Source organism: Marmota flaviventris, chromosome 2 (assembly GCF_047511675.1).
Source record: "Marmota flaviventris isolate mMarFla1 chromosome 2, mMarFla1.hap1, whole genome shotgun sequence".
Lineage (NCBI taxonomy): Eukaryota > Metazoa > Chordata > Mammalia > Rodentia > Sciuridae > Marmota > Marmota flaviventris.
In genome coordinates this window covers 99,704,407-99,722,638 of record NC_092499.1, presented here as the reverse complement: position 1 = coordinate 99,722,638, position 18,232 = coordinate 99,704,407, and the positions used below count along the sequence as shown (strand labels likewise).

The 18,232-nt window shown below is 35.9% G+C and overlaps 1 protein-coding gene across 4 annotated transcripts in view; it reads left to right on the top strand.

Moving 5' to 3' along the window:
- The window catches only part of Myo5a (myosin VA), a 203,258-nt gene that overhangs the window by 169,031 nt on the left and 15,995 nt on the right, over positions 1-18,232 (top strand). For all 4 annotated transcript variants that reach the window (XM_071608272.1, XM_071608271.1, XM_071608270.1 and 1 more), the window contains 5 exons: positions 619-712; positions 9,847-9,993; positions 12,095-12,249; positions 15,840-15,929; positions 17,991-18,141. In XM_071608272.1, coding sequence (XP_071464373.1) covers positions 619-712; positions 9,847-9,993; positions 12,095-12,249; positions 15,840-15,929; positions 17,991-18,141 — 637 coding nt within the window. The remainder of the gene's footprint in view (positions 1-618; positions 713-9,846; positions 9,994-12,094; positions 12,250-15,839; positions 15,930-17,990; positions 18,142-18,232) is intronic.

Below are 18,232 nucleotides of genomic sequence, written 5' to 3'. Positions count from 1 at the left end.
TTTGTATATATCACCTGCAAGATTTCATGAGTGTCTTGTGTCACCTGCCACTTTGGCCCAAAGTCATCAAACTGCTCTTTATCCCATTCTCTATGATTATTTTTCAACTTACCTTTTAATTCCCCAAACTTTAAAGTTTCAGAGCTATTCTAACAGCTCCAAAGAATGGGTCTCTCATAGAGTAGGGTTCAATTCCTGCTTGATAAGTTCAATGATCCTTAAATCTTCTCCCAAAACCTTTTGTGAACTCATCAAAATTCATGCTTGCCTAGTTTCCCTTTAAAATAAGCCATTTCACTGTAATAACAATATATTGAAAAGGTTTGATTATTTTACCCATAGAGAGTCTACTTAAAAAGACTCCACAGGAAGCTTGCCATCCATCACGCTGTAAAGATTTTACTGCATTGTGTATTTTAACATTTGGCTTTATTATAGCTGTATTTCCCATGCCTGCCAGTTTTAGCCAGGTGGGGGCTCCACCAACAAGCTGCTCTGAAGCTTTTTTGTAAACTAACAGTACTATTTCTGTGATGCTGTGTCAGCTCTCCCTTGGAAAGGGAAATTTTAAAAGGGCTATTTTGATCTTTTTGTTATGTTTCTCATTTTGATCTTTAGGATTTGATGGAACAACTTGAAAAACAGGATAAGACTGTCCGGAAACTGAAAAAACAACTGAAAGTTTTTGCCAAAAAAATTGGTGAACTAGAAGGTACTAAATATATTTTTTATATGACAGTCATTGAATCTTGGTTGTTTATTGCTATACAAGCAGCCTAACAAAGACTGTATGTGAATATTAGGAAAAATAACCTTTAGCAAACCTAATTTCTGTGGAGTGGAAATTCCTATTTCTACATGAAGAAAAATGTTCTTTCTGTGGTGGGAATTATATTTTCAGAAGGAGAGAATTCATTCATCAAGCATCTAATGAGTGTCTCATGTATGCCAGGTAATGTGCTAGACAGTATACATGGCCATTAAGAGCATGGAATGTGGAGCCAGGCTTCCTGGGTTCAAGTTTTAATCATTCTACTTACTGCCAGACGTGCTGGTGCACACTTGTAATCCCAACAGCTCCAGAGGCTGAGGCAGGAGGATTATGAGTTCAAGGTCAACCTCAGCAATTTAGTGAGGGCCTAAGCAACTTAGCAAGGCCCTGTCGCAAAATAAAAATATAAAAAGGTCTGGGGATGTGGCTCAGTGGTCAAGTGCCCCAGGTTCAATCCCCAGGACCAAAAAAAAAAAAAAAAAAAAAATCCTTCTGCTTACTAACCATATAATATTGGACAAGTAACCAAACCTCTCTATGCCTCAGTTTTCCAATATGTTAAATGAAAATGTTAATAGTATCTGATATAGTTATAAGAATTGAATGAGTTGGTATGAATAATACATTTAGAATAGTTTATGATACATAGTAAATGCTACATATAACTTAGTTGTTAGTATTAACTTTTAATATTTGGGATACTGACAGGAGTGATATAAAGTCTGTTTCCTCAAAGAATCCACAGTATGATAGAGGAAAAAAGAGAAGCAAATAAAAATATGACTAATGAAAATAAAGAAATAAGATTTTTTAAAATATCTCATGGTTTCTTTATGATAATGGCAGGAAAACTCCTTGAGAAAAATTAAATATAAGTTGCTGTTATTATTATGAATAAATTAATCTTGTTTTGTGGATTAGTGTGTTTGTTCATTAAATAAATATACTGAGTTTCTGCCATGATCTGAGCACAGTTGTAGGCACCAGGGATCTAACAGTGAACAGGACTAAAGCCATATTCTAAGCTTTTTTTCAACAAACTTCTCACTGCTTGAGAGATTTTAGAGAAACTCTTTGGAATTGCCTTCATACCTAAAATGATATTACTCAGCCTGATCTCCCATCTTATTCTCTAGATGTCATTCTGCTTAATTTCTGCTTGGCTCAAAGAGTTAAGATTTCCCACTACTGGTAATGTTCAAGAGAATCTACTATGATTGACTCATAAGTATGGTTTTCATTCCTCAAACATGCCAGGACCTATCATAATTATTCTGTTTGGCTTCCTGTTCTCCTGGTCAAGTCTACTCATCCTTTGAGACCAGAATCATGTGTCACACCCTCAAAAGCAGCCTTTCCTGATCCTACAGATAGATCTTATGGCCCTGCCCTCTGTGCACCACAGTTTGGCTCACATCTTCTATGATTTTCACTACATCATATTTTTAGTAGTTTTCCTTGTTTGAATTATTGTCTTTCATGATAAACTATAAACTTCCTTAGCATAGGAACCACCTACCTCTTATCTTTCTTTTGTTTTCATAGCCCTGAGTATGGTGTCGGACCTATAATAGTCCTTTCTTAAGTGTTTGTTGAAAAAAATAAATAAGTTTCAGAAATATTTAGAACATGACAACTTGAATATTTACTTTAAAGAGGATATTTCTCTCTTAGATATACAAATACTGGAATAACTGTTTAGAAATCAGAAAGATTACTTTGTAGTCATATTTGATATATAATTCTTCATATAATGTTGAAATTTTGAAACCCCAAATCACACACTCACACATGAGAGATATACAATTTAAAAAAGAACTTTCTACACTTATTGTGCACTAAATTATATCATAAGGTTTTAATCAGACAAGAGCATTTGCTTGAAAGAAACTGATTTTTAAGGGTATTAACTTGTGAGATTGCTTATGTTGATCTCCTACTGGCTTCTTTGCCATACATTAGTAATTTTACATTTTTAATCAGCTTTCTTTGATGTATACATTTTTAAAAGATAACATTAGAATATTTCAAGATGTTACTAATTTTAGGCTATTATTAATCAGAAATCAACTTTTCAGTGAAACAACCCTGACAAGTTTAAAGCTGATAGGTATAAAGCTAAAAACATTTGAGAAGGCTTAGATTAAGTCAAACAAAGACATAATGGTTCTTAAGAAAGGTTATATTTTGAGTCAAGTGATAACATTAACTAGAGAATAAAATTAATAGATTTATGTGACCTGGAACTTATGGCAGGCATTGTCCCTGCTCTACCCTCAAATTAGGGAATATAGATGAAAGATTTTTCTAACACTTCTTTCTTTGTCCATGAATCTCACAGTTGTACAGAAAATACTGGCAACTTTGTATAGCAAAGCACTTTCTGGTAGCCAAAAGTGAATATTTTTCTTCAACATACTTAATGCATATATTATAACATACTTAAATCCTTTGGGTTTATAATAACACAACTCTTACCTTTTCCTATGGGCTACATTTAATTAAGGAGACTTTTTTTAAAATCCAGCAAAATCTGTTTTTAAAAATACCAACCTATATAATTTTTTAGCAGGAATTATATAGTTAAATGGAGAGTATTTCAAAATTTGATGTGCTTTGTGCTGTATTTTAATCTAGGATTGGGTGTTCCATCTCTGTTTTTGTAGTTAAGAAATTTATACCTGAAAGTCTTCTAAAAATCATTTGATTATTTTATAAGAGAAAAAAAAGCATAGGTGACATTCCCAAAGCCTCAGCCAGTAAGATACAGGACCAGAACCCAAGCTCTCTGAGAACCACTGCTTTCTCTCCTTTGAGTCATGTTTTCCAACAGAGCTTCTCCACTTATAGGAATATATCTGTTTTAATTGAACCTGAGATCAATATCTTCCTGGTGCCAAGTGTGGAAAAGTAAAATTTTTTTAAAAATCCAATTTTCTTTCCTTTTCCATAACAAAAAGGTTAAGGAATGTTTTCCTTTCAAGTTTATAAAGAATTTAGAAAACAGTAATAGGGATTGCTTCAGCTTTTTGTAGAAAGAGTCTGCATTGGATAAAGCACTGGACTAAGCAACTGCCATCTCAGCTCATTTGTGCTGCTCTGACAAAACACCTGAGACTGGGTGATTTTTAAGCAACAGGAATTTGTTTCTCATAGTTAGTTCTAGAGGATGGAAGTTCAAGATCAAGGTGCGTGCAGGCTCACTGCCTGTTGAAGGCCTGATTTCTGTTTCCCTGGTGGTGCTTTGTTGCTGTGCCCTCCAGAGGGTTCATAGGCTGTGTCCTCACATGGAAGGGATGGAAGGACAAAAGGCCTAATTAGTTCCTTATAACACTTTTATAAGGCACTAATCCCATCCTTAAGGGTGGAGCTCCTATGGACTAATCACCTCATAAAGGCTCCACATTTTAATATTGTTGCATTGGGGATTAAGTTTCAATATAAACTTTGGAAAGACACAAATGTTCACACCATTACAGCCACCAATGTCTCTTGAGTGTTTGAAAACTGGAGTAGAACCAGGCATGGTGGCACATACCTGTAATCCCAGCAACTCAGGAGGCTAAAGCAGGAGGAGTGCAAGTTTGAGGCTAGCCTCAGTAATGAAGGGAGACCCTGTCTTAAAATAAAAAATAAAAAGGACTAAGGCTATAGCTTAGTAAAGTGCCTCTGGGCTCAATTCCTAGTGCCAAAAAAGAAAGAAAAAGAAAACTGGGGTAGTGTCCTGGTTTAATCCCTTCCAGGCTTTGTATTTTCCTGATGCTGCATAGAAGTTGACATTTTATTTTAATTAGTAAATAATTTTGCTAAATAAATCAAGATTACGTTGAGCTGATAGCTGTCTTTTATCTGTGAGTTTTTGTAAAGACTTAAGTCTCTAGGAAGAATTCAAAGGCAGAGAGAAAAATTTTAATGGGAAAATTTGTGTGACATTTTTGTTCAGACCAAAAAAGATCCTAGTTCAAGATTTTGCAAAAAGAAAGTGAAGCTTTCTTTTAACATACAAGCTCTTTTATTGAAAGTATTCATCATATTTTATAATTTTGAGGTGCATGCTTCACATTTTAGCACCTCTGAAGTTGGAATATGTCTTAAAATTATTGATGCACTATTATCATTTTATTGCCATTTTTTTCAGTGTTATATAAAATGGCATATCTCACAGTTAGTGGCATCTTAAGGAAGTATAAAAGTAGTAGGCTTAAAACATCTTCTTTGGGTTACATGGACTCTAGATTTTTGCTCCCCAGTACTGGGGACAGTGGCATTTTACTACTGAGCCTTTTTAATTTTTAATTTTGAGACAGGGTCTCAATGAGTTGCTGAGGCTGGCCTCAAACTTCTGATCTTCTTGCATCAGCCTCCAAAGTAGCTGCAATTACAGGCACGTATTACCACACCTGGTAGACATGTGCTTTTACTGATAAATCTAATGTTAAATTCGTTTCCTCCCAGTTTCCCCTCTTAGAATTATCTCTGTGGCTTAAAGTAACTAGAAACATAAATGGCAGAGAATTTATTATTTTAACACACATCAGCAGGCCCATAATCTCTGGAGGCCACAACTTCATCATCATTCCTTGTGGGTGTTGTGTTTAAACTGACCCCAGAAGTAATTAATATGAAAATAAACAGTTTTGAGTCTCCTCTTCTCTCACATAAAGTATTATATTATAAAACTCACCTGGTGGGTTTCAGACTGCATCTTGTATCTGCAGCACTAGATCACGGGAGTTGGTTGTAGCCCCTAGCTGTCCAATTGCAATCTGATCACTCTTTAGATATCATAGTGTTGGTAGATGGTGGTGATTCTACCTAAACCAGGTTTTCAGCACTTACAGTCCCAATATGTGATGTTGCATCATGAGGTGGAAGATATGTCACCATGCTCCATGCCACATAAGCAAGAGCACTAGCAGGTATTTTGTTCTCTATGATAATCTTTTCCTGTAGAATTGGTTTCTTAGAACTAGAAAAGGAAATGCCCAGAGCAACACAAAAGTTCTGATACCTCATGGAGCCAGCACCTTTAAACTTTCTAATATTTTTGCATCTGATCTGCATTTCATTTGACAACAATCTGAGAACCCAAACTTATTGTATGCTTTAAGAGATTTCTTTTTTTTTTAATTTATTTTTTTAGTCATACATGATAGTAGAATGCATTTTGATTTATAATACATACATGGAATGTACATACATCAATCATATTGACTATTCTATTCTGCTGCCCTTCCTATCCTCCCTACTCCTCCCCTCCTCTCCCATTCTTTCTCTCTATCCAATCTAATGTGACACACTTTTTTTTCTTTTTCTCATTACAACATCATATATGTATTCTGTATAACAATGAGGTTCTCCTTCCATCTTCTGTGCAACTCCCCTTCTCCCTCTTTTTCCCTCCCACCTCTCTTCCCTATTTAGTCGTAGTCTTCTTCTCATGCTCTTCCTCCCTATCCCATTTTGAGTCACCCCCCCTTATATCAGAGAAGACATTCGGCATTTGTTTTTTAGGGATTGGCTAACTTCACTTAGCATAATCTGCTCTAATGCCATCCATTTCCCTGCAAATGCCATGATTTTATTATTTTTTAGTGCTGAGTAATATTCCATTGTGTATAAATGCCACATTTTTTTAATCCATTCATCTATTGAAGGGCACCTAGGTTGGTTCCACATTCTAGCTATTATGAATTGTGCTGCTATAAACATTGATGTGGCTGTGTCCCTGTAGTATGCTCTTCTTAGGTCTTTTGGGTATAGTCCGAGAAGGGGAATAGCTGGGTCAAATGGTGGTTCCATTCCCAGCTTTCCAAGGAACCTCCATACTGCTTTCCAAATTGGCTGCACCAATTTGCAGTCCCACCAGCAATGTATGAGTGTACCTATTTCCCCAGCATCCTCGCCAGCACTTATTGTTGTTTGACTTCATAATGTCTGCCATTCTTATTGGAGTGAGATGGTATTTTAGAGTAGTTTTAATTTGCATTTCTCTGATTGCTAGAGATGGTGAGCATTTTTTCATGTATTTGTTGATTGATTGTATATCCTCTTCTGAGAAGTTTCTGTTCAAGTCCTTGGCCCATTTGTTGATTGGGTTATTGCTTTTTTGTTGTTTAACTTTTTGAGTTCTTTGTATACTCTAGAGATTAGAGCTCTATCTGATGTTTGAGGGGTAAAAATTTGTTCCAAGGATGTAGGCTCCCTATTCACCTCGCATATTACTTCTCTTGCTGAGAAAAAACTTTTTAGTTTGAATTCGTCCCAGTTGTTGATTCTTGGTTTTAACTCTTGTGCTATAGGTGTCTTATTAAGAAATTTGGGGCCTGCCCCCACGTGATGAAGATTAGGACCAACTTTATCTTCTATTAGACGCAGAGTCTCTGGTCTGATTCCTAGCTCCTTGATCCATTTTGAGTTGACTTTTGTGCATGGTGAGAGAAAGGGATTCAATTTCATTTTGTTGCATATGGATTTCCAGTTCTCCCAGCACCATTTGTTGAATTATTTTGAAACCCTATACTCTAATAAAATAGAGGATAGTGAAGGCATCCATAAATTTCTTAAGGCATATGAGCTACCCAGATTGAGTCAGGATGATATAACCTAAACAGACCAATATCAATTGAGGAAATAGACAAAGCCATCAAAAGACTACCAACCAAGAAAAGCCCAGGACCGGATGGATATACAGCAGAGTTTTACAAGAACTTTAAAGAAGAACTAATACCAATACTCTATAATCTATTTCAGGAGATAGAAAAAGAGGGAGTACTTCCAAATTCATTCTGTGAGGCCAATATCACCCTGATTCCCAAACCAGATAAAGACACCTCAAAGAAAGAAAACTACAGACTAATATCCCTAATAAATTTAGATGCAAAAATCCTCAATAAAATTCTGGCAAATCGGATACAAAAACATATCAAAAAGATCGTGCACCATGGCCAAGTGGGATTCATCCCTGGGATGCAAGGCTGGTTCAATATACGGAAATCAATAAATGTAATTCACCACATCAATAGACTTAAAGATAAGAACCATATGATCATCTCGATAGATGCTGAAAAAGCATTTGACAAAATACAGCATCCCTTTATGTTCAAAACTCTAGAAAAATTAGGGATAACAGGAAATTACCTCAAAATGGTAAAAGCTTTATACGCTAAGCCTCAGGCCAGCATCATTCTAAATGGAGAAAAATTGAAGGCATTTCCTTTAAAATCTGGAACAAGACAGGGATGCCCTCTCTCACCACTTCTATTCAACATAGTTCTTGAAACACTAGCCAGAGCAATTAGACAGACGAAAGAAATTAATGGCATAAATATAGGAAAAGAAGAACTTAAATTAGCACTATTTGCCGATGATATGATCCTATACCTAGCAGACCCAAAAAATTCAACCAAGAAACTTCTAGAACTAGTAAATGAATTCAGCATAGTGTCAGGATATAAAATCAATACCAATAAATCAAAGGCATTCCTGTATATCAGTGACAAATTCTCTGAAATGGAAATGAGGACAACTACTCCATTCACAATATCCTCAAAAAAAATAAATAAATAAAATACCTGGGAATCAACTTAACAAAAGAGGTGAAAGAGGTATACAATGAAAACTACAGAACCCTGAAGAAAGAAATAGAAGAAGACCTTAGAAGATGGAAGGATTTACCTTGCTCATGGATTGGTAGAATTAATATTATTAAGATGGCCATACTACCAAAAGCACTTTACAGATTCAATGCAATTCCCATCAAAATCCCAATGACGTTCCTTGCAGAAATAGAAAAAGCAATCATGAAATTCATCTGGAAAAACAAGAGACCCAGAATAGCTAAAGTAATTCTAAGCAGGAAGAGTGAAATTGGTGGTATTGCGATTCCAGATAGAGCAATAGTAACAAAAACAGCATGGTACTGGCGCCAAAACAGGGTGGTAGACCAATGGTACAAAATAGAGGACACAGAGACAAATCCACAAAATTATAACTACCTTATATTAGACAAAGGTGCTAAAACCATGCAATGGAGAAAGGATAGCATCTTAAAGAGATTTCTTAACTGCTTTCCTTTCCTATAGATTAAAGGATAAAAATCCTGCTTACTATCACAATCATCAAGATAAGTTCACATGTTCCCTTTTGGTTCCCAACTTTGAGATGAACTTGGAGGCCTCTTTTTTTTTTTTTTTCCCAAAATTTTTTTTGAAAGAGAGAAAGAGAAAGAATTTTAATATTTATTTTTTAGTTTTCGGCAGACACAACATCTTTGTATGTGGTGCTGAGGATCGAACCCGGGCCGCACGCATGCCAGGCGAGCGCGCTACCGCTTGAGCCACATCCCCAGCCCCAAGGAGGCCTCTTTTTATCCTTAGCATAATTCTTCTCTAGCTGCTGTCATTGACAATAGTGACCATTTTTAATACTATTGTACTTCAATGATTGCAGCTTCATAGCAAGACTTTAGTATTCATTAAAAGCAACAAACAAGTAAAAAAAATATTTAGGAATTTATATTAAATAAAGGTGTTTATTTGTTTATGATTTCTTTGGAGATTAGAGGTGGCAGGAGAAAGGTGTTTGCCTTATGAGGCCCTTATGGAAAAAAATACATTTTCACATCAGTTAGTATGAAGGAACACTCTTGATGTGGTCTGAGATGATTATAATGATACATTTAGAGTAAATATTCTTTTGTTTTTAATGACTAGATTCTTAGAACTAGTTGATCTTGCTGTCCCCTTGTACAAATTTTTTTTTCCCTTTGTGAGAAACCTTATTACAAAAAAAAAAAAAAAAACTTGAAATTTTCAAATCAGTTCAGGTCAGATTATTTGATGTTAATAATATCAGGCTCTAGTGCCTGTCAGAGTAGCATCATCATTTAATTTTGCTACCTATCCACCCAATTTTAGCACCAGAGAATAATTATAAGAGGACAATTTTAAGTGGCAAATATGGCAAGTTTGTATTGTTACAGAGTTCATTTAAAATGATAGGAAAAATGAGAGGGTTTCATGTTCCTATCTAGAAACCATTCTGCTCTTTTTTTTTTTTTTCCCCTTATGAAGTGGGCCAGATGGAGAATATATCTCCAGGACAGATCATTGATGAGCCTATCCGTCCAGTCAACATTCCCAGGAAAGAAAAAGATTTCCAAGGAATGCTGGAATACAAGAAGGAAGATGAGCAAAAGCTTGTTAAGAACCTGATTCTAGGTAAGTATTCTCTACATGGGATAAAAGCTCTTTCTAGTATGTGTGGCAGTGGTGGGAAGACTAATCAATCATTTTTAAGTAGTCAACACTGAAGTTTCTTTAGTCGTAATTACATGCTGTACATTGCAGTGCTGCTGCAGCATCTTGACTACCCCATGCTTTGTTAGTCAAACTGCAGGGACAAGTGCTTAGGACCTAACTGTAAGGATCTCTTGAGGCCCGGCCTTCTCAGTCCTATGGGCACATTAGAATCACCAACAAACTTTAGAAAAGTATTGATGGTCCCTCTAACTTAAGCCAATTAAATTAAAATCTGTAGGAAATAGAGCCTGGCCATGTCTAGTACTTTTTAAATAGCCTCTCAAGGGATTCTTACAGTTGAATACCTATAGGCCTTTTAGGTTTCTGAATTTCTGTTTTTCCTTACTTCCCTGGAAAGTTTTATATCTAAATATGTTGAGGACAACAGTTTAGTAATAAAGAAGAAACAAAAGAATTAAGATAAAGATTCCAGTAAAGGAAGGACAGGGTAGGACAAATGAGAAGGGAGTCCAGAAGCATTATAGAGGGGCATCAGGCCTTGGGTATGAGCCTTCTGGCTCTGTGAGAAGACAGTTCAGGGGCTGGTGGTAAACAAGGAAAGAGTACACACACCCATGAGTTGTGAACTGAAAAACCTTAAAACTGCTCCGTCAGCATATGTACAGCATTCTACCACCCAAGTGCCAGGGTGACAGCAGTGTGATTGGCAGTTATATTTGATTTAACATTCTTCAGGTTCATGGCATTAAACTCAGAACTATATATGGGTACAGAGGTACCTCAGTTTCAACATGATCTTCATTTAGCAAAAATGTTCAAGAGGTCATTGTTTGGGGGGGTATAAAAAAGAATAAAGAATGAAGGAAGGTGTGTTGTTTTATATAAAATTTGTCAGGAAACACTTTTTGATAAGGTAATCTTTGGACAGAGGCTAAAGGAAGTAAGAGAGCTGATATCTGAGTAAAGAACCTTAGAGGCAAAAAAAAAATAGTAAGTTCATAGGCCTTGGGGTGGGAGCAGGCCTGGTATATTCAGCCAACAGTAAGGAAATGCATTTGACTGAAGCAGGTAAGCCAGGGCTTGGGAAGAGGAACAGGGCCAGGTCACGTGGACTACATGAGGATTTCAGATTTTATAAATGGGTGAGATGAGAAGCTGCCTGGAGGATTCTTGAACAAGAGTTAGATAATCTTACCTATATTTTTTAAAAGAAATACTATAGTTGATATATAGAAAATATACTGTGGGGCAAAGGGTGCACCAAGGAGACCAGGTAAGAATCTCTTATAGCAAATCGAGAAGAGATAATGGTGGTCTAGCTAGTTATTGTAATAGCTAGTTACTGTAGTGCAAAGTAGTTTGGACTCTGGGTATATTTTTTAGGGAGAGCCAGCAGGATCCATTGGTGGATTAGGTATGTATTATGAGAAAAGAAAGGAGCCAAAGGGATGAGGAGGTTTATAACCTGAGAGACTGGAAGATTGGAGCTGCCATTTCCAAACACTGAAAGAGCAGGTTTATCAGAGAACCAGGAGGTTGGTTTGGGAGAGGTTCAGTTTGACATATCTAAGGAGAGATATCAAGAAGGCAGTTGATACATAAGACTGGAGTTCAAGGGAAGAGTCAGGGCAGGACATATAAATATTAGATAGACATGTCCCCACACTCAAGAATTTCTCCTCTTAACAATTTGTTAAAATACTCTTTTTTGCTGGACATGATGGCTCATGCCTATAATCCCAGCAATTTGGGAATCTTAGGCAGGGGGATTGAAAGTTCAAGGCCAGCGCCAACAATGTAGCAAGACCCCACCCCCCACTCCCTTCCACCAAGCAACTTAGCAAGACCCCATCTCAAAATAGGAAATTAAAAGTACTGGGGTCATAGCTCAGTGGTAAAGTGATCCTGGGTTCAATTCCCAGTACAAAAAAAAATTTTTTTTAAATCTGATTTACCCTGATTGATTGAACTTTATATAACTGTGCTTTTATATCTGGCAAAGCATGCTTCACAGAGACTTTCAATGTAGTATAATTTTACATTTTTTTTCATTTTCCAGAACTAAAACCTCGGGGTGTAGCAGTCAATTTGATTCCAGGGCTACCAGCATATATTCTGTTTATGTGCGTTCGACATGCCGATTACCTGAATGATGATCAGAAAGTAAGGTCATTACTAACGTCAACAATTAACAGCATCAAAAAAGTATTGAAGGTGAGCTCAAGTTCATCAAAATTCTCATGATGAATGTTCATGATGACAGTCTGTGCAGACATGCTTTTTCTTCCATGGACTTGGGCAAAGTTGCTAGTTCTTTTCCAGTGTTAACTAAAAACTTGCAGTTTAGGAAACATTCTTCCTTGCAACCTCTCTATATACTTTCTTTTAGAACATGACTCAAATTGGATATGTAGCAAAATTAATTTGATATAATTGCATTTATTTGGGGAGTAAATTTAATCTCTTCATGGGCAGAAATAGTCTGTTTTAAGATTATACTTGGAACTAAATTAAAAATATTCAGTGGAGATTAAGATAGGTAGATAGATAGATAGATAGATGGATAGGATAATGCTAATGTTAAAATGGACGTTCAATAATACATGGCTTATTCATATAAAAACAAGTCTGATAAAGCATTAAAATATTTTCTTCCAACTTTTGTACCCATTATTCTCCAACTCACCCCATAATTCTTCTTGTTACCTAAAATGCCTGCTTCCATGTGAAAAGCAACATAAGATGCTAATCAGAGAAGACAGACTTGGAAGAGGCAGCAGCATTATATAACCAAGCAGAAAGCCCTACATAACTCAGTAATCTCTGAGTCACCTTGCATAATCCTCCTCTTGACTGTAGAGAAACAACGATCATCATACTTAGTTTTAACTTAGTGTTTCTGTGAGGAATTGACATAATGTGCTCCAGGTGCTTTGCCTTCTGATTATCTAACTTAATGAGGATGAAGTAAGTAGTTAACAGTGGATTCTCTCAACTCTAAGATGCCTTTCTTGAACTTTAATTGTGGTTTTATATATATATATATATATATAAACAAAAAATTTACCATATTAACCATTTATAAGTGTATAGTTATGTGGCAGTAAGTGTATTCACAGTGTGTACAACCATCAACAGCATCCATTTGTAGAACTGTTTCATCTTCCCCAACTAAAACTCTGTACCTATTAAACACTAACTCTCTGTTCCTCTCCACCCCCCATCCCCTGGTCATGAACTTCTGAAAAATGCTGGTTCTTAATCTCTATTCTGCAGATATTCTATTAATATCCACTGAAATGTGGAGTTTCTGCAGACTTAACTTTTAAAAACTGATTGATGTTTTCTGAATATAACTCATTTAATTTTTTACATATTGGTGCTATATTGGTGCTATATTGCACTTCGACTACAAGTTTTGCCACTTAAGTCAACTCCTAATTAGACAAAAGCAAAATTTTCCCTCAACCTTGCAAGAAGGCATTTATTTATTGTGCCACGTTGTTTAAAGATTAGAAAGGAGTGGGTGCTAGAACAAAATATCCTTTTGATGCCATTTAAAATTGTGGTACATGTGTCTCACATCTGGTTTTGATTTTAGCAACTGTTTTTTTCACATGGGCTCTGAAGCAGCATAACTAGCCAAGGACATATGGAGAATCCATACAGTTTTTAGCTCATAGATCATTTATTTCTAGTAAATCAAAATCTGCAAGTGTCATTGCATTCATCTTGTCTTCTCTGTGAGACAGTCAGATAATATTGATTTATTATTTAGTTTTGACCAAACATGATATTCTCACCTAAAAATATTGTTTTTGGCAAGCTAGATCTAGTAACTTTTTGAGTACAGAATTAGCATTCAATTATAAATTTTTTAAGTTTCCAAAGAAGCAAATGGTTTCTTATTTTGAAGTATTGAATATAGGATATTTGATGTTAATGAAAATAAAAGTCCCCTTTAGTGTTCATGCTGAAAGAAATGGTATGTATTGAGTTAATTTTTTTAAAAGTAGCTTAGCAAAGACTGCAGCCCAGTAATGAGAACAAATGCTGAATTATTTCTGTAATGAAGTCTTCTCAAGTTTTAACCAATTGCATCTGGTAATTCTCCACTCCCATTGGAGAGTGGGGATTCTGGTAATTCTTTGGTATAGGTGCAGTTACAAGCTTTATCTTGAGGTTGTTCCAAGGATCTCTGCAGTTTTACTTGTCTAAACATCAGCAGAGACAACCTAGACAAGAGCTTTGGTGTCCCTGTTCTACCAGTCAACCTGAGGCCAGCTTTGCTCTTGAATCTGGACTGATGGTCTTTCTCAGCTCAGCCCAGAGCCTTTATTAGCAGCAGTTGTCATGCAGGGTTTTTGCAAGACTTAAAATAGTGCTTGGTCAAACCTTCACTCAAGCCATAAGATGATTTTTTGTGTTTGGGAGTATCATAAAATTTTATGCACTTTTGGTACTCTTCCTAATATTGGAAGATTATTGTAGCTAGCTAGATCTTTCAGATATTTACCTTATGGTAAATTGAAGACCAGAACCTAATAGTCCTGTCTCAGCTAAAAAGACAAATTATGATTTCCATCCTCTGAGATTTCTTTCTTAAAGTCTTTTCAGAAAAATATTCTCCAAAAAGTTAAGGGTTTTAGTTTGTTTTGCACTTGATTGAGGAAATAATTTTATTACGTAAAGAAATGATTCAGTCTGGGGTTGTGGCTCAGTGGTGGAGTGCTCATCTTGCATGTGTTAGGCACTGAGTTCAATCCTCAACACCACATAAAAATAAATAAATAAAATAGAGGTATTAAAAAAAAGAAAAAATTATTCTATGAGAAATCTGTCTTTCCCTGTGATATATCCTACTCCAAGTACACTTTTACTACATAAAGCTACTACCAAAGACCAAAGGCAGGTATTCTCATATAACTTTTAAGAACCTAGGTTTTGAGATATAGTAGAAAAGTTATTAGAATTTAACATTTTTAAAAAAGAACTCTTAAATTAAAAGCATAGCTATTTAGTGCTGGACAGCTGTCCCAGGTAAACTATTGTAGTTTTTTCTGTGCATCATTTTCTGGAAAAAGGTTTAAGCAAATATTGATAGTTCTGTGACTTTCCATATCCAAACTAGTTAATGGTTTTGTTTGCAGAGTTATAGAACTTCTGAGTATGGCTACTCCTCAGCCCCTGAACAACACCCAGACTCTTTTTCAGGCACAGTGACTCTCTTTTCCTCCCTTCCACTCTTTCCCATCCCTGGTGAAGAGCCAACCAGCTTCACCCTCTCTGTAATGCACAGTGCAGGATTTTTCCCACCATTTTCCTGGTTCACTGCTCAGACATTTTATTTTATTCTTGAAAAGATTTTTTAGCTAAGTTGGGTGAGTGCTTCAGACTCTTTTTCATATTCTTTTTTTTTAATCAAATGGGGTATAATTCATATTCTTTATCATAAAATTTGTCATTCTCTTTTGAGCCTTTAGTTTTCTCTGATTTTTTTTTCCTTAACCCCAAGGGAAGTGAGTTCAGATCAGCTGTGGGTTGAATTTTTTATCACATAAAAGAATAGCTAACATCGACTAAATGGGAATACTTTTTCTAATAGCAAGAAAAGTAACAAACAGCCAATGAACCTATGGTTTATATTCTGCTAGCAATGATGTAAGGCTGCAATGTGACTTATTTATTTTTGCAATAGTTCATGATGGTAACTAAGAGAAATAGGCCTTCTGGTGTCTGTTCAATTTTTTTCAGTTGTTATTTCTCTAAGGAAAAGACAAATTTAGACTTATTCTCTTTTTCAGAAAAGAGGTGATGATTTTGAAACTGTCTCCTTCTGGCTCTCTAACACATGCCGATTTTTGCACTGTTTGAAGCAGTACAGTGGAGAAGAGGTGAGAAAATCTTGCTTATAAAACCAGCATGCTATTCTTTCTTATTGTTTTTAAGGAAAAATTTTAAAGTGAAAAATATTTAAACATATGTTAACTCCAAAACTCAAATTCAAAGATGGCTTGGGAATTCATCTTTTTGTTTAATGTTCATTACCTACCAAACAGTGAATTGAGGAATGACATCATTTCTTCACTGTTAGAGTTTAAATTATGAGAAAGCACAGCAAAAATAAAATAAACCTCAGTCAATGAATATTATCATAAATGAAACTTTTTGCCAGTACATTGAAGTGAACTGTCAAGAGCTAATATTGAAATACTGAATTATTTAGAAATTTGTCAGTTTTGGCTTGTTACTGGTGATCGGGGACAAAATATAATCTAAGATAATGTGTATTTTGTTTTTTGTTTGTTTGTGGTGTAGGGATTGAACCCAGGGCGCTTTACCACTGAACTACATCCTTAGCCTTTCTTATTTTTTATTTTGAGACAGGATTTCATTAGGTTGCCTAGGCCTCCATTAATTGCTGAGACTATCCTTGAACTCCCAATCCTCCTGCCTCCACCTCCCAATCACTGGGATTATAGGCATGTGCCACCATGCCCTGCTCTCATGTGTCTTTTGATCTGTATAAAAATCTATATTACTTTTGTTTGTACTGATGTGTTCTTTAGTTGTTTGATAAACTTCAAAATATTTTTAAATTATGAAAAATAATAATTTTTATTAATAATTAATATTATCTCTTTAATAATTAAAATATCTATATTAATACATTTTATTATTTAGTATATATCTGACAGCACTCAGTATATTTATGTTATTTAATTTTTATAACATTTGCATGGTAGGAAATAAAAACCCAGTTTTACAAATGAAAAAAACTGAAATGTTGCCTAAGTCTGGGATTCTGGGACAGCCCACCTCTTCAAGCCTGTACCCCTAGCCCACTGTCCTCTACACCTCCCCATCCTTTGCAGAAGGGCAGGCAGAAAAACTGACCAATAACACCCAGAGGCAGAGGACTGTCCTCACAAATGATGGCAAATATAAAGATGAGCAAGACACCTGAGAACATGGAACTGACATAAGAATCCCCCAGAAAGTGCTGGGCATGTTGATGCATGCCTGTAATCCCAGCAGCTCGGAGGCTGAGACAGGAGGAGCACAAGTTCAAAGCCAGCCTTAGCAATTTAGCAAGGCCCTAAGCAACTCAGTGAGACCCTACCTCTAAATAAAAAATATACAAAATAGGGCTGGAGATATGGCTCAGTGGTTGAGTACCCCTGAGTTCAATCCCCAGTACCCACCTCCAGAAAGGCCATTAACTGTCCATCCCCACATGTCCTTAAATTAGTTATCGGAAGGCAGATACTTGACTAAGGGCAAAATCCATCAAGTAAACAATTGCCTTTATTAAGCAATATCAAGTGAGCAGCATGTTCAGATGCAAAAATAACTGCAAAAACTACCTGCTTGTATAGTTAACTTTTCTTTTTAACAGCTACCACCAAAACATTTCATTCTAATCTCTGACTAAAAATAATGTGGATACCATGAAATATAATGAAAGGAAAATTTTTGTTGTTTACCAGTCTCTGTAGAAATTGGTCTATTTCAAGATTATGGAGGCCCTATGGGTGTAGTGTTTATGAATAGGACTGTATTTAGTGAGCTGAAGTTAAGAAATTAGTACTTTAAGATAATTTAGTGTTTAGCAGTAAACCTGCTATTTCATAAATGAAACCTCATTCATTTTTTTAGTTAAATTCCCCCACTTATTTCATTGACATTGCTATTAGAACAGCTTAAAATGCTGGGTTGCCAAATGTACCTATTATTCAAAAGCTTGTAAGAAGTGGAAGAAAGAAATGATAAAAGCAAACAAGCACATACCAGCAATTGAATAATTATCCTGGCATTTTTGTGTGGGATAAATGGAAACCCTTGGGAGAGAGAAGAAAGAGCATAAAGATGCTCACCAAACTGGAGATAGTGAGGCAGACAGAAGAGATGCTTGACCTCATGTGTATCATTATGACTTTTCTTTATGACTCTAGGGCTTCATGAAGCATAATACCTCTCGCCAAAATGAACACTGCCTCACCAATTTTGACCTGGCTGAGTATCGGCAGGTGCTGAGTGACTTGGCCATTCAGATTTACCAGCAGCTTGTACGGGTATTAGAGAACATCCTTCAACCAATGATTGGTAAGGCCAGCACATCACTGAACATCACAGTCTGTCTATCTCATCAATAAGTGACTGCCAGTGGCACATATTTCAGGGCATAAATTAATGT